The sequence below is a fragment of the Agelaius phoeniceus genome, chromosome 13 (genome assembly GCF_051311805.1).
Source record: "Agelaius phoeniceus isolate bAgePho1 chromosome 13, bAgePho1.hap1, whole genome shotgun sequence".
Lineage (NCBI taxonomy): Eukaryota > Metazoa > Chordata > Aves > Passeriformes > Icteridae > Agelaius > Agelaius phoeniceus.
Window position 1 is genome coordinate 15,011,876 of NC_135277.1, and position 25,125 is coordinate 15,037,000.

The following is a 25,125-nucleotide window of genomic DNA, read 5'->3' on the forward strand; positions in this document are numbered from 1 at the left end:
ATTATAAGAAGATTTCATGCTCTGGTAGTAATGTGTCATGCTTTTATAGTCTCTGAGTATATGATAGTTGTGACATTACTCACACACTATTTAATGCTTACATTTTGTTTAATAATTGTCTACTTTTTACAAGGGCTGTGGTAGATTTCACAGAAACATCATCCTGGAAGATATTTCAGCCATTGTTTTAGACCCTCTGGATAACATTTCTGATGTGTGAATATTATTTATTTTACACTTAAAACCAAAGGCCATTGGGGATAATATTTGTTAAGGTACAGTTGAACTCCACCCTTCCAGGCACATTCGAGTTGACCCAATGAATCCTTGCAGTAGTGTGTGCTCCTTAGCCCCGAGAGGAGCCTTGGGAAGGGTCAGTGCCTTCAGGCCCTGTGCAGGAGCACGGCTGCTGTTGTGCTTTGGCAGAAAGTGCTGCTGGTGCTGGGATTTCCCTTTGGAGCCCAGTTCCTGCCCTCTCCACTCAGCTGCCTGCTTGTGCTGTGCCTGTTCTGGCCCACCCTGGTGGTGTTTGTCTGATGTGTTGTCACAAACTCTCTGGTTTCTGGGTTATCTACCTGCCTTCACAACACACCTTTTTGGAAACACATACACAGATTTCTGTAAGCACATAAATTTAGTTCTTAGAAGAGGCCTGAGAAGGAATTTCAGCAATTACTGTGAAGAACTTGTACACTTATTTTCATGTGACTGAATCCATTGTTACAGAATTGGTCTTGTATTTACAAGCTGAAAACATGGCTAACCCTGAAACTGGTAGAAAATAACCCAATTACTTGATATATGTTGTACCAGGCTGAGCAAGGGAGCAGGAATAAGAATAGAGACTAAAACTTGGAGTTTTCTATTACTCGTGCTCTATATTAGACTAGGAAACCAGTTTTTGATCCCAAGTCTAACTAAGGAAAAAAAAATTCATTTTACTAAGCAAATCAATACATAGAGGTCAGTAATTTTAAGTTTCTATGAGTTTTTTGTACCTTGATAGTGTTTCACTATACCTAGTGTGGCTTTAATTAATATTTATATTAATAGAGGTTTGTGTAGTTCAGAAAAGAAGTTTAAAGGAACCACAATAGAGAATGTATTTCCTACAAAGGCCATTTTGGAGTTGGAGACTTGGAAAGCAGATGATTTAAGATACATTGAGAGACTGCATCATCTGATCTGTCCCATATTCAAAGTCAGACCCTTCTAAATTTTTAGGGATTCACCAGACTGTGGAGGCAAAATGCTGGAAAAGACACCATCAAGGGCTAATCCTTTGTTTGCAGTCCATGTACTGGAAAGTAATTTTACCTTCTGGTTTTGTCCTGCCTCAGTATGTGCCTGTTAAAGTAAATGCATCTTTGTCATGCATGAGCACCACTTGCACTGATGATAATGGAGTTTTCATATGCATGTTGAGTTTCTGCATTTCTAATGCTGCAGAAGTCAGCACTGGTGAAAAAACTTTGTTTTTTCTCTGTGCATCAGCATTGTGGTAATCTGCAGATACATATATCTACATATATCTGTGGGAATTCTCCTTAAGGAATCTGGCAAAGCTACTTTTTTGAATGATTTTAGTAGCTGTCATTTATTTCAATTATTATGTGATGGGGAGGTTCACTACAATTCAGCAGATGGAAGTTGGGCCCAAGGTAGTAGATAAATGTACTCTGCAGGTTCTGAAATCCAAACACATTGCCAATGTTAAGGGATTGTTAAAATCCTCAAACTCCAATTTATTTTTATTTAAGAAAGAAAAAACCTGTGCACAGAATACCTGTGACACTGTGATTTTTGAAAAGCAGAAGAAGCCATATGGATTGCAATGCTGAGCTATTGAATAGTCTGAGTGATTATTGTAAGATATTTTTGGCCTGTAAATTACATACTACTTTTCAAATAATTGCTGCTTTTGTATAGAAATAAAGTGAGGTTTCTGCTCTCTGTATTTAATGTTAGCGTTGTATTTATAAGAAGTATAAGCTGAAGAGAAAACAAAACCTGAAGATTGGTTGGGGTTTTTTACTTGTTTGTTTGGGTTTGTTGGTTTGGTTCTTAAATTCCTGGTCATCTTCAATATCAAGAGAAAGCTGTAGATTTCTATTTTGATAGTAATGTGGTGTATTCTAACTAAATGTCATTATGTGATGTCCTGTGGGCTTTTTTCCTAGTTATGTAGCTGTGCCCATTGTGGGTTAACGTGAGGTGCTTGGCACTGAAAGTAGCTGCACCTCAAGGCAAAATGAGTTTTTGGGTAACACAGGGGACTAATGGGGGTTGGTAAATTACATGACAGCATTGTTGAGGTGACCTTTTATAATGGCAATATTAAACAGGTGGGACACTGAGTTCTTGAGTCTTTAATGAGTGTAAATTTATCAAGTGGCCTGGCTGTGCTTGACCTTCTGCATGGAGAGCCAGTACAGTGAGCACCACGCAACTCTCCTTTTCCAAACCACAACACATGTACCTCTTTCATCCAGCAAGGCCTCTCTAAAGGTCAAACACAGCTGTAGTTCAGCTGAACAAAAGGGATCAGCTCCCTTCTTGCACCCTGTGCAATGCCACAAATAAAACAAGAGGGGTAGAGGTTTAATTCATGGAAGGGAGGCCACACAGTAAATGAAAGTAAAGATTTGCTACTCATAGGTAGTGCATTACAGTATCTTGGCTCTGACCATGTGACTTGGTGAATACTGATTTACCTACAAATATTTTATGTATCAATACATCCTCTGGTTTGGAATGCAATTTCTTTCTTTTCCTGAAGGGTTTTCTTTAATAACCTCACCATTTCAGCCAGCCCATTTATTTAATTGAGAGCATGTGCTGTCTAGCCAGCAGATAAACTAGCTAACCTTGTCATTTTACCTTCTGAGTGCAGTTCCACATTACAGGATTATCAACCCAGAGCCAACTTATCATACAGTAATAATAAGCTAACATAGCTGTGTGAGCACATTTAATTAATGGCAAAGATGGAATTCTCGATTTTTCCTTCACTTGGCCACCATCCAGAAGTGTGTGACTCCTCTGCTGTAGGAAATGCTGTGGAATACAAACTATGCACATTTGCATGTAGGCTTTATCTGGACAGTCTTTGATAGCCATGTGCTGGTCTTGGTTCATTTTTACTCTGCATTTATCTCCCAGCTGTTGCATTTGTACTTCATTTAGAAGCTAACACTGAGGTTTCACAAAAAACCCCTAATTTGAGGGGTCTTTTTTTAATGGCATAGCTACTAAAGAAAATAGCAAAAGGCACATTTTCCACATGTTGTCTTTCTGAATAGTGTTTTCAACAGCTGCTGCAGCTGTGGATATTGTCAGATTGTGAAAAACGCTCGAAACAGGCTCACAGTAAGAGTGTCCACAGAGCAGAGTTTGTGAAAGCTGAAACTGGGCACTCCCCAGGGCAGCTGCTCCAGATAACCAACAGCTCCTTCTCCACATTCCCACCAAGCATCACTAGACTGGATTGTTTCCAGCCTGCTTCCCAGTGCAGTGTACATCACTTCTGCAGTGGCCAGATATAGATGCATTTCTGTTTATTATGCTCTGCTATTTTTACACCCAAAAGATTGTTAGGGAAGCAGGGGTGGGGTGGGAAAGGTGACTAGCTAAGTATAGAAGTTATTGTTACACAGACTCTCTGCACGAGCTGAGGTGAAAAAATGACACTGTGGACTCTTGAAATCAATATATTGTGCATTCTTTTCTCCCATTCTTTTATTTGGGTTCTACTTTGCTATTTTTGTAATTCAGTGTTCTAATAAAAATGCCCCTCTCCACTTTTTTTTCCTCCTGCACGAGGGTCAATATCCCTCACCCCATTTCTTGTTTCTTTCTCCATTTTTAACTACATGTAAAGATTATGGTGACTCAACCGTAATTTGCATGGTTTCTTAAAATACCTAAGATTATCTTAGGTGCATAAAGGTCTGAATCCTGCTTGCTTTTGGTTTGTAGTATAGGAAGTAATGTATCTGTATGCTAAATCCAAGTTTTAATGAATGTATGGGTCCTCTCAATCATAAGATCAAGTGGGGAGGTTGTTTGGGTGGGTGAAACAGAACAAAAAAACCTTCTGCTAATTTATCTGGATACCTGGATGTTTTTGTGATTGTTCTGTCATTACTCCCCTTTTTTAGCTAATTTTCAATTGTGTTAAGAGATCACAAGAACGTTTGCCCTAAATATTCTCCTTTAGTGTTTGATAGCATTTGGGACTGGGAGAGAAGAAATATTTTAATGAACTTCTTGTGATCTGATCACAACTGAGTGGATCTGGCAGCTGGACTGAAAATTGTTTAAAAACAGCTTAGTACTAGTTCTGTTTATTTTTTATTGAAGACAAAAGGAAAGCATTTTATTTTTAGTATTTGGTTTCCAGCATTCTGGACATAGATATCATGGCTGTGTATTAACTTGATCTCATTACCTGCTGTGCTTTTAATGACACTGGTATAACCCTCATGCCTCTTTAGTAACTCTGCTCTCTGTTCCAGGTGCTGTTGTCAGGACTGATTGGTGTTGTTTCATGGAAGAGGCCCCTGTCCCTTGTGGTGAGCAACTCCCAGTGCTTTTGTCCTTATAGAGAAGCCTGATGGTCTGTGGGGATGGTTTGCAGGGCTGTTGTGTGTCCTGATATATATACACACTTAGTACAAAAAGTTCAAAGCCTTTGAAGTTGTAATGTATAAACCACCTGGGTGAAAATAATAATTTTCTACTGTCTCACAAACAGACTATTGGTCTGCTTGTACCTCTGCATTTAACTTAATTTGCTTAAAAATGCACTGCAGAGCAATCTTTTTAGCAGATAACTGAATGGAAAAAAGCCCATTCCAAATTAGTAGTTGTTTGTCTTCATCTGCAGAAAGATTTTCAGCTACATTTTATTATTTCTGTTGTGAGATTCGTGTAGTTGCTCTATAATGAACAGTGATCCATTATTTGTGTGTGCATGCTAATAGAGTTTGTTAGCCCATTAATGTAAAGTGGTATAAGATGGAAATCAAGCTTATTAAAAACACGTGGTGACTGTGTCAATAAGGATGTGTTAGCAGGTAAACATTGCCTTGGAAACAGTGTGCATGTGTGAGAGAGTAACACAAAACATTTGTAACATAGTACTAAAGGTAGTCCTGGGATAAAAAGCATAATGGACAGTATGAAATGCAGAGTCTTGTACTAATAAGAGTAAGCTTGATTAGAACTGCGGGTATATCTTTTAGTGTTGTGAACTCAGACACTGGGCAGACCTCACCTCATTGGAATAAATGATATTCACACATCAGAAATGTTATCCAGGCCTGTTGAGACCTGTCTTCTGTGATTCCTGAGCACTCACTTGCATCTTGTAAATTCAGCTGGGCTTTCTAACATCGGCTGTCTCAGTGAAATGTAAATAGGCAGTCATGGTCAGTGTAATTCAAGGAAATGGAGATAAAAGGGAGGAAACTGTGATGGTAACAATGATGTTTGCAGAACAGCTCATCTTCCTAAAATCTGCTCTAGGAAATTATTTATTTCCAAGAGTAAGCTTAATGCTCTTGATTTAGATCCTGATCTCCTGCATTGGCCCTTGGTGGTGACACAACAATCAGCTGAAGAATGGGCCATGGATGGTGTTTTTCAATTCTGTGTGTGACTAAGATGTGCAGTGGTTTTACAGTGGCTACAGCTGTCCTGTTTTCCTTGCTGAGTTGTAGATAGCTTTGAGCAGTTGGACCCCACGTGTGCAGGGGGCTGTTCTGGTTAGCAGTCAGAAATGTGTAACTTTACCAGCTCACAGCACCAGGTACCACCAGCATGCTAATGAGCCATGTTCCCCCTGATCTGTTTAGTCAACACATATGCCAAATACATATGGTCAATAATTACCTTTTAACCTATTTTATAGTACTATAAGCAGCTAGACAGTCAATTGCATGTCTTTTTTGTTGCAGTGTGTTACAAAATCTGGCATTGCTGAGAGTGATAGCAGAAAGATGGATAAATATCTTTATCATTTGAAGCTATGAATAAAGTTATATAAAATTAAACCATGCAACATCTGTGGTGTCCTGAAAACTGGTGAAACTGTGATAATATTTTAAGGTGCCAGTTTTCTGCATATCTTGGATTTGTTACTAAAGCTGGTTTATAATAACCAGTGTTTTGACTATTGCTGAGCAGCACTTGTGCAGTATCAAAGCTTTCTGGTTTTCCCACACAGCATCACTTGCTTTGGCTTTTTCTCTCCTATTTCCTGTGCTTATTAAACTATCTTTATCTCCATCCACAAACTTGTTTTTTTTTCACTTGGACTTTTCTAATTCCTTCCAGTCCTGCTGCAGGGGGCAGTGAGTGGGGGCTGTGTGGTGTTTTCCTGCTGGCCAGGGTCAGCCCCCACACTGCTGGATGTGCCTTGCCCAGCACATCATACAGGGTTTTCCCACAGATGCTGGGTCTTTTCTTTGTAAAGGTTTTATTTTCTGCAGGCAAAAAGAGGAAGTTGAGGAAGCATTAAACAGAGATTGTTCATCAACCATTAGTTTCTGGCTGTATCATACTAGAAGTGTGCTATGCAGTGTTGGTGTAGAAATGAGAGTGTTGTTGCATAGTTGAACACTTTGGAACCAAAGTCAAAACTGAGAGTAGTTGTGTATTTATAAGCTATTAGTGTGAATGCTGTTTTGTATTCTGCATTCAGTCAAAGATTTACAAATGTGTATGTGCTAAGGACATTTTACTGCAATATTAATGTGCAGAAATTTAGGAGTTCTCTAGAGTGTCTTTGCAAACTTAATCATCTGGAAAATTCACCAGATTTTTTTGTTAGTTTATCTGAATTTTCTTGGTCATCTCCTAGCCATCAGTTGCTTATGGTTCCAAAATACTTTATACATGCAAGGAATCAGTGTCTGTTATCAAACCTGTATTTACATTTACCAGAGGAAACGCTCAGGCAAAGGAGGTATTTAAATTGCTCACACGTTGATTTTGAACAGTACTTTCTGTATATTTCACATGTTTCCTCATTAAGTTTTCTCTATTTTCATTTTGAAATCTCAGGGTATTGGGAGGGCTTTCAGAAAATCTCTCAAGGGTCCCTTTTTTGGAAACCAAGTGTTGGCTGTGTCACTACCACTGCTTAGTGTTACAATGCAGTGTTAAAGTAGGAATTTGTTTCCTCGTGGTTTATGGAAGTGTCTGAAAATTGGGAGAGAGCTCGTGGAGCTTCACCTGAGGCTGAATTGCCTTGTAAAAAAATTTTAAATTGTGGAGTCAGATTTTTTTCTGTTACAATCTAATCTATGGTAATTTATTTGTGCTAAGGAGATTAATTCAGCCTCTGAATTGAGTTGAAAGCTTCTCTGCTGCCATCTGGCATTTGGGTGACCCCAGAAAAATATTTTTGCATTTCTAACTGAAAACTTTTACAATAAACAGATAGATTTAATTTTTTTTTTCAATGAACAGAAATGTGGAGTTTCTCAAAGTCTGTGAATGTCAGTGAGCACAAGGTAATACTACTTATTAATAAATGATCTTGATTACTCAGAATAGTTATTTAAAAGCATTTAGTACAAAATGTGCATTCCAGATCCAGTTCTGTGCAGCACCAGTGGACATGCAAATCAGTGCATGTATAACTCAATGTGTTGTCACTTCAAATGAACCATTATTTCAAGCCTTTTTTGTGTTTGATAAGCACAGAGGATTTGCTTCATTTTAGAGAAATTAGAGAAGCTGTCCTAAATTGCTGCAGTTCAACCCACATATCAGGCAAAAGGATGAACTGCTGGGCAAAGTCTCAGGCTGCACACATAGTAAGGGTCAAATACAAAAACTGACTTTAAGAAAATATTCATCTTGGGTCAGCCTGGCAGTTGTTGCAAAATGAGAGATTTTTCTTTCTAGAATTCCAGTGAAAAACTTGAATTAGTTGAAATTCAGACTTGAATATTTTTCTTTTTTTTCTGTAAAAATCATTAGCAAAACATCTACACTGAAAAGGGAAATTACTAATAATTTTAAATCAACACATTCACAAATACTCTTGCTCCATAAGATGCATGAATATGTAAAACTGGTCCAACTGTTTTTCCTCATTGATTATCTCCTCTCACTAAATATCATTGCAGACTACAGCAGGAATAACCAAACTTCAGGAAATAGATGAAACTTAAATGTATAGAAATAGTGTATTAGTGTGTGTATATATATAGTATATTAGTGTGTACACACACATATATATAGAGAGTGTATGTACTATATAACAGTAGGATTGCTATATTCTGCTGGATGAGGTGGAGTGTTGGCATGTTCCTGGCCATGCTGCTGAACCTGAGCTCCTAGAGCAGCTTAAGGGGTGAGACAAGTCTTTTCAAACTCTTGTAAGGGAATTTACAGCTTCCTTTCAGATGAAATCTGAGAGAAATATTTGAATTTTCAAAAAGAAAAAGTGGTTTTCCTCCCTCCAGTACCCACCTCAAGCAGAGATTTGGTTTGGTCCCTGGGATAAAACAATGATCTGTGTAGTGGAGAGGCGATGTCAGCATGAACAGGTCGGGCTGCAGAGAAGAGCAAGTGCAGGAGTGCTCAGTGAGGGAGAGGAGCAGAGTGTGAGGCAGCCACCCCTCGTGTGTCACTGCTGACTTTGACTCCTGTGTGATGTTGAGAGGAGCTGCAGAGCCTCCCTCTGCCTTAGCAGAGCCCTTGATCACTCTGCACTGTCATTTCAGCCTGAGTGTTCTTTGAATTCCTTGATCAAAATGTTCATTAGGAACCCTGCTATTAGACAAACACTTGTCTTTGAGGCTGAAGCATTAGTTTAAAGGTGAACAAAACACTGGGTGAGAACAAGAGCATCTTACATATCTGTGGTTTTCAGTTTCTGATGAGCTGGGCAGGCTTTGAATGCTGGGTATTGCTGCTTTCAGAAAGAAACTTGGGAGGCTGAAATAACTTCTGTTTGGAAAGCAAATGCAGTGCTGGATTTGCTCTTCAGATGTAAAGTGCTGTAAAAAGTAGCTCCTCAGATGTAAGGCTGTAAATTTTGGTGAGAACTGATGTGAACCCAGGCTTTGAAATCGAGAGCAGAGTGGTTTAGTTTGACCTCTTTTCTGGGAGCATGGAAGGAAACCAAGCCAAATTCAGAGGAGCTGAATACCAAATCAGGGGGAAGAGAATTGTGGAGAACTGGGACAGGAAGGAGAAATTGAAATGTGAGTCTGGCAACATGAGGAAGACAGACATCAAAAGATTTGAGAAGAATAGGACCTGGATGGCCAGACAGAAGTGGACCAAAACCATATCAATAAGAAATCATACAACAGGATCTCTGATGTTTCAGAGACTCAGTGCCACAAGCATCATAAATAACTGAATTGCAATACATTTTTATCTTAGTTCTAAAAGATTTCAGTGGAGAAAGTGTAGGCTGTAAATATTATTTTCCTATACTTGGGAAAAAATTAAGTTTTCTTTGCCTCTTGCCTTCCTGTTCTCCCTTCCCTGAGGGTTAGTTAAAGCACTAAGGTGGCTCTGCTGCTCTGGTCACCAAACTGCACCATCTGTCTCTGCACACTGCTACAGCATGGCTGGGATTGTGCTAAAAATCTGAAACAGGATCTAGAAATGAGGTTAGTGTATTTAGTGATAACTGTATTCCAGGTTACATCTGTTTGAAAGTAGATTTCAAATATATTTATGTTTCTTTGAAGCTGCTTCTCTTTTATATTTGTTTCAAATTGATGCCCTGAGAGGTCTTTTCTCAATGGACAAACTGTTGGTTTATGCCATGAAATAATGCCTCTTGTTGGATTGAGTAGGGGGTCTGAAAAGTGTGGCCTTCAAAATTTGCAATTAGAACTTGAGTAAACTCTGATTACATTCATGTTCCATTTTTTTTTGCAGGCAAGTTAATATATCCATTTAGCTTTTAAAATGTGCACTGCCTATTGATATTTTTTTCACTTAGACTGGTGATTCCCTTCTGTCTTCTTTAATATAATGAAACAGCTGCCAGAAAAACCTAGTCCCAGTGCCTTTTTATTAGAATAGACAGAAGAGGACAGAAGGAAAAAATGGACAAGAGGAAGAGGGGAAAAAATGGAGAATGGCCCAGTAAAGTTGTGAACTGTGTGAGTAAGAAACCACACTTGAAACAGAAGAAGTGAATCAGGGAAATCTTTGCAGTGCTGGAGAAAAGATGCCACAGAGTGAAGCCTCTCTTTAGAGTGAACGTGCTATGTCCTCTTTTACCTCTCAACACTTCTCAAAGCTTTCTCTTGCCTAGGTCTCTGCATCTCTCTGACAGCCTTTTGGCCAAGGCTGCTGTTCCTGGGCCCAGCTGCCACTCCTGTGGGAATCCAGACTCCTCTGCTGAGCATCCATGTGTGTGCCAGTGAGTTATCCCCAGTGGCAGAGTTTAAAAAGCAGCTTTTCCTGAAGGGCAGGCAAACCCTGCTGGGGCATAACTCTTGCCCCTTCCTAAAGGAGCACTTCTTAATGCCCCTAAAGCAGCCCCTGCTCCTCCCCATCTGCTGCCATCCGTGGTGTTGCCATGGCAGCAGCTCCTGCTGGCACATTCCTGCCCTGGGAAACTGTCCCAGCTCCATCCCAGTGCTGCTGCCTGCAATGGAGAGTGTGCTCTGGGTGCTGCATTCACCTCCCTTCAGCCCATCAGTAATTCCCTTGTTCTCACAGGCTTTCTAAATATATCTGCTGATGGTTCTTTCATCTCATCTGCTCCTTCTTTTAGAAGTGCAGGCTGCATCCCATCTGCTCCTGGAGTTCTTGGCAGCCTTTGCACAGTCTAATTTCTTCAACTCTTTCTTGGTGAGAGTCTGGTTTGCTTCAGCATTTCTTCTTCCTCCTTGGAGAATGAATCTCGTGTCACGAATTCCTGGGGCTGGCTGGTTGGGCAACATGGGAGCTGTTTGTTAAACTTGGTGTTTTGTTTTCAAATGGTGAAGAAACACTAGCTTCAAAAATTTATTTGAGACAAGCTGAGCTGCATTTGAAATGTTTTTAAAAGTAGAATAAATATTTGTATGAACTAATATTTTGAGGTGTGATGGAGCTGGGGATGGATATCTCACTCTTTGTGCTCAATCAAAACTCATGTGATTTTAGTTATATTTGTGTGACAGATGGAAGGAGACACACTGTTACCCAAAGAGAATCTAATTATCCTGTGCTTGTTGAGGAAAAATACTTTGATTTCAGTGGGATTTGCTTGCCAGGTAAATCACAGTTTAGATCCTGAGCTAGACATGTATGTGATTGAATGTTTGGATTTCCTTATTACAAGTACCATAAAACCTGCAACAGCATTATGGATTAAATTCTATTTCAGATATATGAGGAAAGGTCTTTGAAATCCTGAAGTTCATTTACTGATGGATCTCCATCAAATTATTAATGTGAGTCTTTTTTGGAGACATTTGTGCAATTTTTCTTGAAATGGCCAAAACTATAATGAGTTTACATTACAGTTGAATTGGAAAGAGCTGCTGCCACGTTGAAGCCTTGCCTCAGAAACTGGTGCTGAAAATGCTCCTGTGCCCTTGATGGAAACCAGCACTTGTGGCTCCTGACCCTGCTCACCTGGCAGAATTTTCCTCCTCAGGGATGGAAGCCAGAGCTCTGGTGTGCGAGGGCTCAGAGAGACCATGCAGTTGTTAATTAATGAGAATAATTGCAAGTGAGCAATTAATTGCTATTAATATGTTGGGAAAGACAGATGCAAAATATCTGTGTGTGTGACCTTTACATCCTGCTTCTGTCTCATCTCTCTTCTGCCAGGAAGGGCTGCTCACAGAGCTTTTGATGCCTGTCCTTGTCAGCAGGACAGCACCAGCCTTTATTTCCTCAGGGAATCCTGCTACAGATGTTGGGGAAGGTTAATTTACTTGGAGTAGCATTTCACTGACACGTGCATGGAGGTGAAATCCTTCCTGCAATGTGACACTTGCAAAAAGTAATGTATTGTTTAGGTGGATGAACTCATTAGGCAGCTGCTATGGAAGTATAAATTCAGTCTTATGTAGATTTTCTTAAAAGTTATTAGTCTACTCACATTGTTGAAGAAATGTATTCATTTTCATTTACTGATTTATCTGTTTTGTTTAAATATAGATTATTGCATACAAAGCTAATATAACCAATTAATTCCTAGCATCCTAAATGTCTAAAGACCCCAAACCTCAGCTTTCTATTCCTGTTCTGCTGTTGTTGTGCAACATTTTTGAGACACAGTGTCTTATTGGTTAATTTTTAAAAACTTTCAGTTTTTACTTCCTTTGAGAGTATGTTGGAATGAAAAGTTAAACTAATATGGCTGAGGTAGTTGCAAATTTTAGATCTGGCTTATGTGGTCAAACTTCCATTCAGAAAGTATTCTATTTGAAGTTCTTATTATCACACTGTTTATCAACTCCCCTTTTTCCACCTGACTGTACAGCTGAAGCAGTTGTTTTTGAAGCATTGCAAATTGACAACATTTTGAGTAGCATCAAAATAGGTTAGTGCTGTTTGATTTCTTTCTCCTTCAAAATAACACTTAAATTTCATGTGCGTGGATTTTTTATTTAGGGGGAGCAGTAGTGCATAAATGTAAATGTCAGTGATAAAAATTAGACAATACAACCACTGTTTAAAAAAATTGTCCAAATGACTTATTTTGACTGCACATACAGTAAAAATTATATTATTATATGAAATAATTTATAATAATAAATTATTATGACAAAGTTGTATTGTTGCAGTATAGCTGCAGATCATTGAAGGATTCCTTTGATTGCTTATTTTCATCTAGCAAACTTCAAATTAGCCTCTTTAGCATATTAGCTGGCAACTCCCCATTGTCCTTCTAATAGATTAATAGACAAAACCTAAACTTGTTCTCTGCTATGAAACTAATTACCTGCAAACTATTTTTGTTACAATTACTGTTAGAAGTGTGTCACGTTATTTGAATACTTCAAGAGATAACTTGAATTTTATCTGGAAAAAAAAAAAGAGTATAGCTCCTCTTGTTTCTCTTCTATATGGCAGTAGTCTGCAAGCCACTTGATGGTCCTTTGGGTCCCTTCCAACTCAGAATATTCTGTGATTCAGAAAGGTGTAGAGTTAATTGGAATAGAAAGAGCAGAAAATTAGTAGATGCTGAAATATCTACTTTTGACAAAATCCTGGTTAATGTTCCTGAGATGAGAACACAAGGTCTTTATTACTAAATCAGGCCCCCTCTTAGAGTTTCCTAAAAAACCTACAATAAATAAATAGTGTAATTGCTGGAGCTGTAGCAGAGCATTACAGAAACAACAAACACCAATTCCTGTGTGTACAAGGTGACAGTGCTGCACTTTTTGTGGTCTTAGTCTTTTAATCTGATCCCACCTGAGGAAATTATCTGTGTGCCCATTGCTTCTACTGACAGGGAATTTCTTGGAGGTATTAAATATCTCTTATTATGATATATTAGGAGACTTGTTTGATATAAATGCATCTTTGCATTTGTCTGTCAGTCTGCTCCTACACACAGAGCCAAGGCTGCATTTTGGATTCCAGGGTTCTTGAGAAGCCTTGGCAGCAGCTGCCAAACCCCTCACTTATTGATGATGTTGTTGTTTGCTGCACAGTGAAACAGAAGGAAACCAAACTACTCCTTCTATCTTTAAATAGGTGTTATTGTGTGTGATGCAAATTCTGCTGCAAACACCCAGTGCCCTTCTCTGTTGCCCATGGGGTTTTTACCAAAATTCTCATAATTCTCCAAAAGTACAGTGTGCTGACTCTTGCTGGAAGCTGATTGCTGCTCTGGCAGTAAACAAAACACAGTCACAGGGAGGCATCATTTTTTCTTGTAAATCAAAACCAGTAGCATTATTTATAATCTTAAATAAAATCATATTTGAAGTTAGAATTTTCCACAGGATATTTTAATAAAAATATAGAAATGAAGATACAACCAAGCAAAAAATAATAAATTAATTAAAGTCCAAGATCTATCTGAATGAAAGCAAGTTAATAGGGCCATAAGAGGGTCAGTAAAATCCCATACACCAAGTTCAAGTTCAGAAGTTTTCATCTGAACTATTTAGCTTTGAAATTAGAAATAGTTGCATGGATTTTAATATTTATACTGAGATTTCAGCTTTCCTTTACAAAGTTAAATAGCCTCACTGGAGTCAAAAGGAATTTAATGTGGAGAATATGTAATTTAATTGAATAATGACAGGAATTGAACAGGCTAATACAATTTAGACTAAAACAGGATATAATTTATGGTTCCTAACATAAAAAAACATTAACATCTTTAGCCTGATGCTGTGCCACACTACAGGGAATATTTCTGCCTATTTAATATAGAATGTTGGTTTAGACTCAGAGAAAATATTTTTGTTCAAAGCTTTGTTTTAATTTAGGCAAAAACCAGGCAATACTGAATTAAACAGATCTGAAATGCCAACACTTTTCATCCTGTCTCTTCTTGGCAAGCATTGAGAAATCATGAAAAAGAAATCTATTATGAAGCAAATAATGGGAAGATAAATTTTGTTGTTTCTTGTACACTTGCAAACCATGAGTCAAGAGTGTTGGTTTGAGTGCCATTTCTGTTCAGTAAGATTTTAAAATGGGCTCATTTAAAAATTATATGTTTTATCTCTTTAAACCTATAATATACAGTGAGCATTGAGCATCTGGCAGATCCAACAGGTAGCTTCTGGCTGTACCCCAGATAATCTTGCATTAACTTAGTCCTGGCACAGTTACTGATCTCACTGCTTCATAGCTCTTGGTGGTGATAAATTTTCAGGTTTGCTTCTGGTGTTTAACCTTCTGCACCTCTGTCAGGGAAACTATAAATTCTGTAGCACAAATATCAATAAATGTTACTGCCTGCAGTTCATGTAAGACAAAGTTCTGTGAGCAAAATACCCTGGGGCAAGTTTTTAATCTACTTATACAGTGGTTTATAGAGACAAGCATGTTTACCTTTGGCTATTCTTGATGTTTCACAGATAACAAATGTATGTGTTAAAAGGAATGTATTTTAAATCTCATTGAATATATCACACATATTTAATGTCATTGGAAAGAAACCTGTAGTACCTCATACCAAACTACTGTGTCTCAAAAATAACTGCTTTCTACAAGTGATTTCAGTGCCAACCAAGAGTTCAAGGAGATTGTCTGACCTTTCAGGAGCTGCAGGACAGGAATTCACAGGAGATAGATGCAGACACAGTATTACAGGTGCAGAGGATTGGCAGATTTACAGGAGGCAGCCTATCATGGCAGTGCCTGGTTTTATTCAGAGTACCCTGCACAGGAGAGTTGAGGAATATGCTTCATCAGCACAGAGGGTAATGTTCTGTCCCAGTGTTCATGTCTTGACTATCAAACCTGCAAACCACCAGGGGAGGCAGTGATTGAAATGCCAGCAATGAAGAAGCAATCCTATTTCATATATATCTCCAAAATGAAAGTCTGAGGAATGAAATAAGACATTGCTTTTAGAAAGATGGTTTCATGTGATACAATATTTACATCTCTTTTGGAGGACTTTAATTATTTTGCATGTAGAAACTTCTTCCTGCTTGTAGTAGAAAGTATTTCTTCAAAATGTAATATGTGCTGCTCCTTTTTACTGTGCTCTTGATGTGTATATATGCAGTAGTGAGTGGGTGGTTTGGGTCACTTAAAGAATCCCCATCAAAAGCATTGGCAAAACAGGGTTTAATATAAATTTGTGAACGTCATAGAGTCCTAGAATGGGTTGGGTTGTGTTGGGGGGAGAGGTCACCTTGTTCCAGCCCCTGCCATAGGGGCTTTTCCCCTAGACCAGACTGCTCAGAGATCCCTCCAGCCTGGCCCTGAGTGCTGCCAGGGATGGGGATCCTCCCTCAGCCTCCTGGCCACGCTGCTCAGATGCAGCCCAGGGCAGGGTTGGCTTTCTGGGCTGCAGATTCACATTGGCAGCTCATGCTGTGCTTCTCATCCATCAACAGCCCCGAGTCCTCCTCCTCCTCAGAGCTGCTCTCACTGCATTTTTGGTAGAAAGCTGTATATGGACAGAAAATGTAAATTGTCTTATGTTGCAGGTCACAAACTGCAGTGCCTGCTAAAGTTGGTTCGTTTGTTTTTCCCCTTTTTACCTCCTATCAATTCAAGAACAAATTGTGAAAGACACAGTAAGGGCAAGAAGGTGCTTTGAGCCAGCTAAATCAAGGATTAAAATTTTGGGGTTTTCAGGTAAACAGTGCCTTTGGGAAAGAAGATGAAAGGAAGACTAAAGCTTATGGTAAAAACAAAAGAGAATAAATTACTTGAGGCCAGTTGTGAAGAAAAGAGAAATATCAAGAAGCAAAACTGAAAGTGATGAAAAAGAACAGAAGGCAGAGAATATATCAGCTTCTGTAAATCCCTTTTTTTTTTTGTGGTATTCATAAAATTAAGGTTCTTTACTTTAGGACATTCTGAAGGCAGGTGAATGGTTGTATCTACATTTAAGAAACATAAAGGAAAAAATGTTCACAAATAATCTGAGAATACTAATAATTTTCTTATAGGTCAAATTATACTCAACAGAGAACTAAAACCAACTTCCTTTTTAGTGGAAAGATAATTTAACCTGTTAGTCCTTAAGTTTTGGGGTTTTTTTTCTTTCAGTGTGGAAGGGCACTTTTTCTGGGCTCTCCCTTGCAAGGCATTGAGGGTGCTGATATTTTCCTTCTGTGTGGATGTGTGAGGTGTGGTCTGTTGGGACTGCAAATGCAGACTCACTCTTGATATGCTCTGCATATTTATACTTAAAGTAGTTCCCAGAAGTGGGGTAAAAGGGGGAGCCTTGTGTGGGTCCATGTGCAGAATGACATCTCACTTAGTGAGTTTTTATATCATTTAAGTCATTGCATCCAGTTTAGTTTTGTAGGATTTGTTTAGGACTGTGGTAACATTTACATAGGAAGTCCTATTAACATTTCTTCTGATACCACCATGTCATAATAAATCCATGGGCTTTGCTTTTAGTTCATGTATTAGTTCTTGGTGACTTTTGGAGCTTTGTAGTATTAATGCTCCTTGCTGATTTCTAGGAATATTTTATCTTGTTTATATGTTGTAACTAGAAAGGTGCAGAACATAATGTTGTAGTTTTAAATCAGCATTAAGATGTCATAGCCCTTCAATATCTGGCCTTTCTCTATTTACTCCAGTGTAAATTTTTGCCATTGGGTTGACTGTGTCTTATACTCCTTCCTTATAGTTTCATGCTGCTCCTTCCAGCATGTCACACTGAGCTCTCACAGCAAATATATTGTTTGGTAGCTCTCTTTCTGAGGAAAATTTTAGTGTGGAAATTAGCCATACCTGACTTTATAAATAATGTATATCTAACTTCATCTACAGTGTTTCATAGCATAGTGTTGGGTCTCCATCAAAATCCACAACAGCCATTCTTTCAAAGGTGTTTATTTTTGTGTTTATTTTTACTGCTGCACCTGTGCCAGCGTTAGAAAAGATTGGTGTTAAAGATGAAGCCCACTGAATATGTTTTTTATTGTCTGTAAATATGGTAATTGATACTTTTGTGCCTCCTTTTCCCTGTCGTGGGTTCCAGCATGGTGTAAAGTTTACACTTTACCTCTGAGTTGTGATAACAGAGTACCAGGTGTGTCCCACTCCATCAGTAGAAGGCTTTTTTTGGTATTTAGCTAAGAAGCATAAGGAAGGAGATTGGAAATTCTTCAATTCCTTTTATTAGGATCTTTGTGCTCTGCAAGAGGCAAGGTAGTTTCAAAAGACTTGCAGAGGATTTGATTTCCCCCTTTAGCTCCATGTCCAGATTAGGTAGTTCCTTGCCTGGGACATTAAAGAAGTGAGGAATGAAATAGTAAAATTGGGAAGACAACTGTGGCAGAGAACTCCAGTATTTGATATCATGTGGTGGCTGCCACTTTGAAATGCAACTCCTGAGCAGAATGTGAGGCACAGACCACAGAGATGAGCAGGAATTCTAAGAGCCTGTTTCATGTCCCTCTTGTCTTTGCCAGTGACAAGAGGAAGAGGTTACCTTGGAAACACCAATAGAGGTTTCTTCATTAATGAATGCTGATATGGAGGAAGTGCTGCAAAAAATAGATAAACCTGGTGTATGCTACAGCCTTGTTGTCAGCTGTGATGCTTGGAAGAATCTGAAGCTGGCAACTGAAGTTTGTAACCCAGCTTCTGTCCTTTGGTTAATACTGTGGAGGTTAGGGGTTTTATCCCAAAGCACTAGAATAAAATAAACAGCTATTTATGATTTAAGGTTGTCAAAAATATTCCTAGCACAAGCACTGACAAAAGATAACATCTTGTGAGAACAGTCAAGGGCTGTAAACTGTGAGCACACATATGGAAAGGAGATGCAACAGAATTTCTTACTAATTTCATGTAATACACTCACTCCTGTTGAGTTATGGCAGTGTCAACACTGAATATTTAAGGTGGCCACACATCAGGCACACATTTGTTACTCTTACTGCTTATGCTGTTCCTTATATGTTGAGGTTTGTCTGCCCTGACTGCACCACGTTTTTGTACATTTAAAGCAATAAAATGGTAATTAAACTGATGGAATCGGGTTAATGCTTGTTTTGACATATTTTGAGATGAGAAAAAAGGAGTAATTAACATCGTGAGTAGTTGATGTGGAGGATGCTGCTTAAATTTCAATTGTTGTTTTAAAACCAAGTATTTATGTATATCCAGAATTTTATTCACTCTTTTTTCCCCAGCTTGTAGGTGCTCATGATATGTGATATTCACAGATACTTTTCCTGTTTAAGATACCCATATCCCCATCAAAAGGATTTAAATTGTTTCAAGACCACATCTGTTTATAATAAAACATTTTTCAAATCTTACTTTTTAGTAATTCTTGGTAATAAAACCCATTAAATTTTCAGAGTGTGTGATGGAAGTGGGAGATAAATGGATTATTTTGAAATGGCTGGAGGAAAACATATAATAGCCATGTCTAGTTTTGATTTAGCTTTCACTTACAGTGCAAGACCAAGGATGCTGTCAGATTAAGTACCCTACTCTCTTTAAAATACATGAAATGTTGTCATCCATGTAATTGTGTGACAGGCTGGAAGTTCTTGAACATCTAAATTATATTTTTTCCTTGTTTGCCTCTTGAAGTGAGTAATAACAGGGTGCTTGGGGTTTTTTCCAGATAACCTTTTTCATGCTGCTCTCTGCAGTGTGTGTGATGCTGAACCTGGCCGGGTCCATTCTCTCCTGTCAGAATGCTCAGCTGGTGAAGTCCCTGGAAGGATGTCAGCTGGTGAGTGATGGAAAACACCTTTCTTACCAAGGGCAAGGACTCTGCTCTTCATCTGTTAGGGTTTTACACACACTCTTGTGCTGGTGTTCACAGGGGTCCCAGCATGAGGGAAGAGAGGAGCATCTTGACTCCATGTTTCAGAAGGCTGATTTATTATTTTATTATATATACTGTATTAAAAGAAAATGATATGTTAAAACTATACTAAAAGAATAGAAGAAAGGATTTTATCAGAAGGCTAGCAAGGAATAGAAAAGAATGGAATGATAACAAAAGTCGTGACTCTCAGAGAGTCCGAGCCAGCTGACTGTGATTGGCCATTAATTAGAAACATCCAACATGGACCAATCACAGATGCACCTGTTGCATCCCACAGCAGCAGATAATTATTGTTTTTCTTTTCCTCTGAGGCTTCTCAGCAGAAAAATCCTGGCCAAGGGATTTTTCAGAAAATATGTGTGTGACACACTCCTTTAATTTCCAATACAGTAGGTATTTAGGAGAGCAATCTATATGTGTTACAACCTAAAAAAACATTTTGGGAAAAGTTTGAGATAAAGTGCTAATGGATTTAGCCACCTCAAAAAGTAACTTTCAATATCATAAGGCTTGACTCCTTACTGTCATGGTTAAAGTGATGCTTCAGCAGAATAGGTGGAATTCAGGCCCCATCAGAGTGGGGTGGTGGTTGCCATTTGGTGTCAGCAGGATCAGGATTCCTTCCATCCAGTGCTTGTCCAGGCAGTGCATTTCACAGCAGAAGTGTTTTGGTATGTGTATGCTAATATTTTGTTTGCCAACCTGAGTTGTTTTTCATTTCCAAAGTAAATGAAAGTTTCTTGTGTTAAATAAAATACAGAACAATACAAATTGTCATGATGTGGCATGCTCTAAATTATAAGGTACAATTTACTTAAAGCATTTGTGGTTTTATCTCAGGAAAAAAACCTATATACACATTGAATTCCAGCATGTTTTGTGGCTTCAGCTTGTGAAGATGTCTGCATAAGTCAACTCATGCCTGAAATGTTGAGTTTAAGTAAAAAGTGCTCAAACTGTAGTTTTGACTTTCAGAGCATGATGAAATGCTAAGTAGCTTTGCCACAGTGTGTTGTACTCTATAAGGGCAAATTAATTTAATTGTAGTTGTTTATCATATTATAACTGTTAAAAAAAAAAAAGGTAAAAGTTTCTTTACCCAGACTTTGCTCTTTAGGTTTTCCTTGCTCAAAATCCCATTTCAGTCAGGCTGGGGACCTACACATGAATATATTGCATTGCCATGTTGCAGGGCTCATATATATGGAATTCTAGAGTTCTGTTCTCATAGGCCACCCTCGGGGAGGGATACACTGGAGTGAGCAGCACTGCTTTATGATTAAGCACAGGATTTGACTCAGAAGGTGGTGATGTATTATGCTGAGCATATTTAATTACTGTATTACCATTTTTCCCTCAAAAAGGAAAAATCCCAGTTTCTTAACAGCTTGTTCCAAGTGTATATTTAATTTTAATTCCTTGGATGACTCTCTTTAGTGCTGTAGATCTGTGTAATCCTGCACTCTGTGACTGGTGTACATTATCAAGTCTAAATCCTGTACTTGCCTCCTAGGATACAAATGTACTCTCTGAGGATGCAGCTCTAGGAGTCAAAATCCAGCCTTTGCAGACACATGGTTTGAAATGTACTTAACATCCCATATAACTAAACCAGTAAATTCCAAGCACAGTATACTAAAAAAGTCAAATTCAAAATAAATTCTGTTTTAGTTCTAGTCTTTCTGTCAAACTCATTCATGGTGAGTGCATGGCTTTAAAATGATAATAGTATCTACTGTATTATGGAGTTTAAATTCAGCAGTGCTTCACATGTAGTGTTGTTATTTGAAGGAAAAGAACAAGACTCAGTGGTCTTACTTTGCTTTAAACACTGGGGATTTATTGTGGATTCCATAATATGTATTTCTGTGTGAATATGAGAAATGTGCTTGCCATATGTTAGCATTTTGAATGTGTAATTTGTGAAGCTGGTATTTGTGCCCTTTATCCTGCAGCTTAGCAACATACAACACTGAGGGGAAAAAGGGGCAGTAGCTTTAACGCCTTGTTATGAAAAATTAATTGGAGTTTTTTTGGGTTTTTTCCATAATTAGCTGCAGATCCTGTGGCCAAAATCTCAAGACACTTCTTTAAATCAGTGAGAGTCAGATGTGCACAGAGAAGTTACACACCCAAGCTGTTCATTAATGTGCACAGGAGAAAAATTTCTGTATAGGAATTTCTTTTACAAATAATAGTTCTCTAAAAACTGTTCATTGAAAATATGGGTAGAGCACTTAATATATTTATATATATATATTATTAAATATATTAATATATTTTAATTTATGTTCTATTACTGCACAAGACAGAATATGTTTTATTTCTTCATCTATATTTGTTTTTATTGAGTTTACCTGTCTTGTAAGTCACTTATGCATTTAAAAATAAATGCTGTAGTTTTAATCAAATTTAGAGGTGATTATTATTCAGAAAAGTAGTGATAGTCAAGGTTACTTAGTGAAAGGTTACTTACTCTCTATTGAAAGGTTACTTTTTCTTTTTTTGGTTGTACAGCCGCAATTGGCCAGTGGTTACAGTAACACAGAAAGGAAGACCCTTCCTTCCCCTGAATTATCTTTAGCTGGAATGGACAAAGCAGGGAAAAGTGAAACAGGTGCAGGTTCACAGAGCTGAATGGCAGAGCCCAAGTCCAGAACTGAGGTTTATTTGTATTCCATTTTGCACTGGAGCTAAACTCAGGTCTGTGCATATCAAAAAACAATTTTTAAAATTCCAGGAAAAAGAATATACTCTGTTTTGTTCTTAGTAATTTGTCCGTTTTTCATCTTGATATTTCCCTACAATGCAACTTTATCCTTACTGGATTCTCCCATCTCTCCCTCTGCATAAGGTACTAGAATTGACTGAAGTTCTTTCCCCTGAGTACACCAGGGGAGCTTTCTTGTACTTCACTGCCCTGTTCCCAACTTTGGAACTCTCATACTGCATATTGAAATTTTTCCTTCCCTAAAAAACTTTTGAAGGTTAATTTAGAAGTAAAATCTATTATTACTTTTACTGGAAGACTTCTGTTTGCATTAAGGAGGTGGTAGAATGCAAAGTGACAGTGTTAACTAACTCCTGATTTGCCCTGTTAGGGGAGAGTGTGTGTGCCCTTAGCAGCCAAACAAGCAGTCAGGCTTCTTTCCAGCAGCATTGACAGAATTTGATTAATTGATAGAGATTAAAAAAAAACAAGCATAAAGCCTGTGAGAATACATGCATATATTTGTAATAAATCTGGAAGGTCCTTTCCTTTTTTGATTCTGGGCTGTGTGCAAGTCAGGTTTTAATGGGTTTTGTGGCTTTTGAATTAACAGTACTGCTTTTTGACAAAACAAAATGAACTTGCAAGACAATTTATGCATATAGGCAGCTCTGGCTGATGTTTGAATTCTTAAATATGGTTTGGATGAGGGTGTACTGTGCAACTGTCATAAATATGAAAGCACACCAAGTCTGCTGTGAGTACTGACTAGCATGAGTAAGAATCACGAAGCGGGACACAAACATGCACAGGATGGTGGGGAATGTGCAGGGGATGAAGTGAATGATGCTTTATTCTTGAGCTCTGCCAGCCAAAAAGAGATTGAAACACAGACAGTTTTGGAGGCACTGCTGGTGTAGTTGTGTCTGGGGTTGGCAAACACCAGCCCAGCAGCTGGAAGGAGCCATCCCAACCCCTTCTCCCTGTAGCAATGCAGATTTACTGTCACTGCTCCTGTCTCTGTTTGTGGCATCACACAGCAAATGGCCTCTGAGATGTGATTGGGGCTAACAATAATCCACTTCTCCTCCTGAAAAAAAAAGTTAATTTTGGCAGTGTTTATGTCACAGAATAGCTGCATGAACTCTTGGTCCTGTTGCACAAGTGTGAGTCTGCAGCAGGGCAGGGAAGGGCATTCTGGGGCAGGGGCTCAGCAGAGCTTTCAGCTGCAGAAAAGCAGGGACCAATGCAGTTCACCCATGCAGTGACACCTACAGCCCTTGTCCTGCTCCCCATTGCAGGAACACAGCTCAGAAAAGGCCACTTCACAAACAAGGAGGGAAAAAGTGCACAACAAGGCAAGCTGATAAAAATTCTCCAAAAATAATATGCTTCCAATCTGGTAGTCAATCTTGGCTGGTTTTGAATATGCTGTGATTCTTCAAAATCTGTGTTTTGCAAGAACTGCCATGTAAAAAATTAGCTTTTAACTAATTTTAAACATTAAGTTAAAATAAGAGCTACTGGGCAGAAGCTGAGCAGTACTGGGCAGTACAAAGTTATAGAATAACTTTCAGATTGAATTGAGAATCACTCATAAATGTGGATTTTTGACCCAGCCTTTTGAGCCTTATCTTTGTGACACCTGATCATTGCATGTGATCCAGGTGGCCCTGGGATCTGGATTTCACTTTAGCAATGCCAGATACATGACAAGAGTCAGTGCTGTCCTTTATTGAACAGGGGCAGCAGGAATCAGAATAGATGATCTTGCAGTAGAAAGCTTTGTCTGAAGTCTGTTTTCCTCATTACAGAAACTTTTTAGCAGCTGAAGCTGATATTGATTTGCCAGGTGTAGCCTTCTGGCCCCTGGCTTTGACACAGCTCTAAATTCAAAGTGTGAGTCCCAAAATTCCTCAGCAGCATTTCTCAACCCCTGACCCATTTCCAGAGAGTTTTGGGAGCAAGACCTCCCCAGTGACAGCCAGTGCTTTGATTTTACATCAGCTTGAAGAGCTGAGGTCAGCTGATCATAAACCATTTAGTTTGGTTTTGCTCAGATATTTCACCTTTTAAAAAAATGTACTAAAAGATTACAGGAATTGAAAAAGCACTATTCTGAAATTGTTCAAGCTGCTTTGTAGTTGAATTGTATGCTAATGAGAAATTAAACCCACAACTATCATAGAGGGGAGCAAACTATGTTTTTTCTTTATTTCCTTGCAGTGTCTCTGGCACAGGGTATGACCAGTTTCTGTGAGTTGCCACAGACAACTATTTCCAGTGTTGCCTTGGAGAATATGGGAAATGGTGTAATTTACATACCCAATTTTTTCTAAAGCATTTTACAAATTGTGCTGGCTAGAGGGCAATCTGGAGTCTCAGGAGCTGAAGTCCCCTGAGACAGCTCCTGCCCTGAGCATGCATTCAGTCATCTGTACCTCATCTGGAGAAGCTTATTATGTTCTTGTAATTGACTCTTAGTTTTGCTCTTCCATCTGCTGTCCTGGTCCACCAGCATGTGAGGAGAGAGTGCTGCATAAGCCTGATAGGGGTAGCACTAAAAAATACATATATTTAAACATAGAACTTTTAAGATCATATGAACAATTTAAACATTCTTTGAGGTCTAAGAAGTAAGTAAATATTCTGTTGAAATGATTCTATGTATAAGGCTGTGCAAGGTAATTCCACAAGGAATGTTGGTACCTGCTTTTGTTCAGGAAATTGGCAACATCCTAGAGAGAATTTGATTTAAAAATAGCAAATGTGTATTTGCATTAGGAATTTTTTAATGGATTTGTGTCTGGAAATTTTGAGGGTTTTTTTTTCTAATGCAAAAGAGTGAGTAACAGGGTGGTTCAGATCTCACCCCCCAGCCACTGTGCTTCCATCTTTTCTTAGGGGAATAAAGGACTGATTTGTGATCATGATTCCTTCACATATTTTCTGACCTCTTTCTGTTATTTTTGGT

General features: G+C 38.5%; 1 protein-coding gene across 7 annotated transcripts in view; it reads left to right on the forward strand.

The window, feature by feature from the left end:
• The window catches only part of ENTREP2 (endosomal transmembrane epsin interactor 2), a 90,167-nt gene that overhangs the window by 31,783 nt on the left and 33,259 nt on the right, over positions 1-25,125 (forward strand). For all 7 annotated transcript variants that reach the window (XM_077185402.1, XM_077185397.1, XM_077185398.1 and 4 more), the window contains exons 2-3: positions 4,518-4,574; positions 19,232-19,342. In XM_077185402.1, the coding sequence (XP_077041517.1) occupies positions 4,518-4,574; positions 19,232-19,342 (168 nt within the window). The remainder of the gene's footprint in view (positions 1-4,517; positions 4,575-19,231; positions 19,343-25,125) is intronic.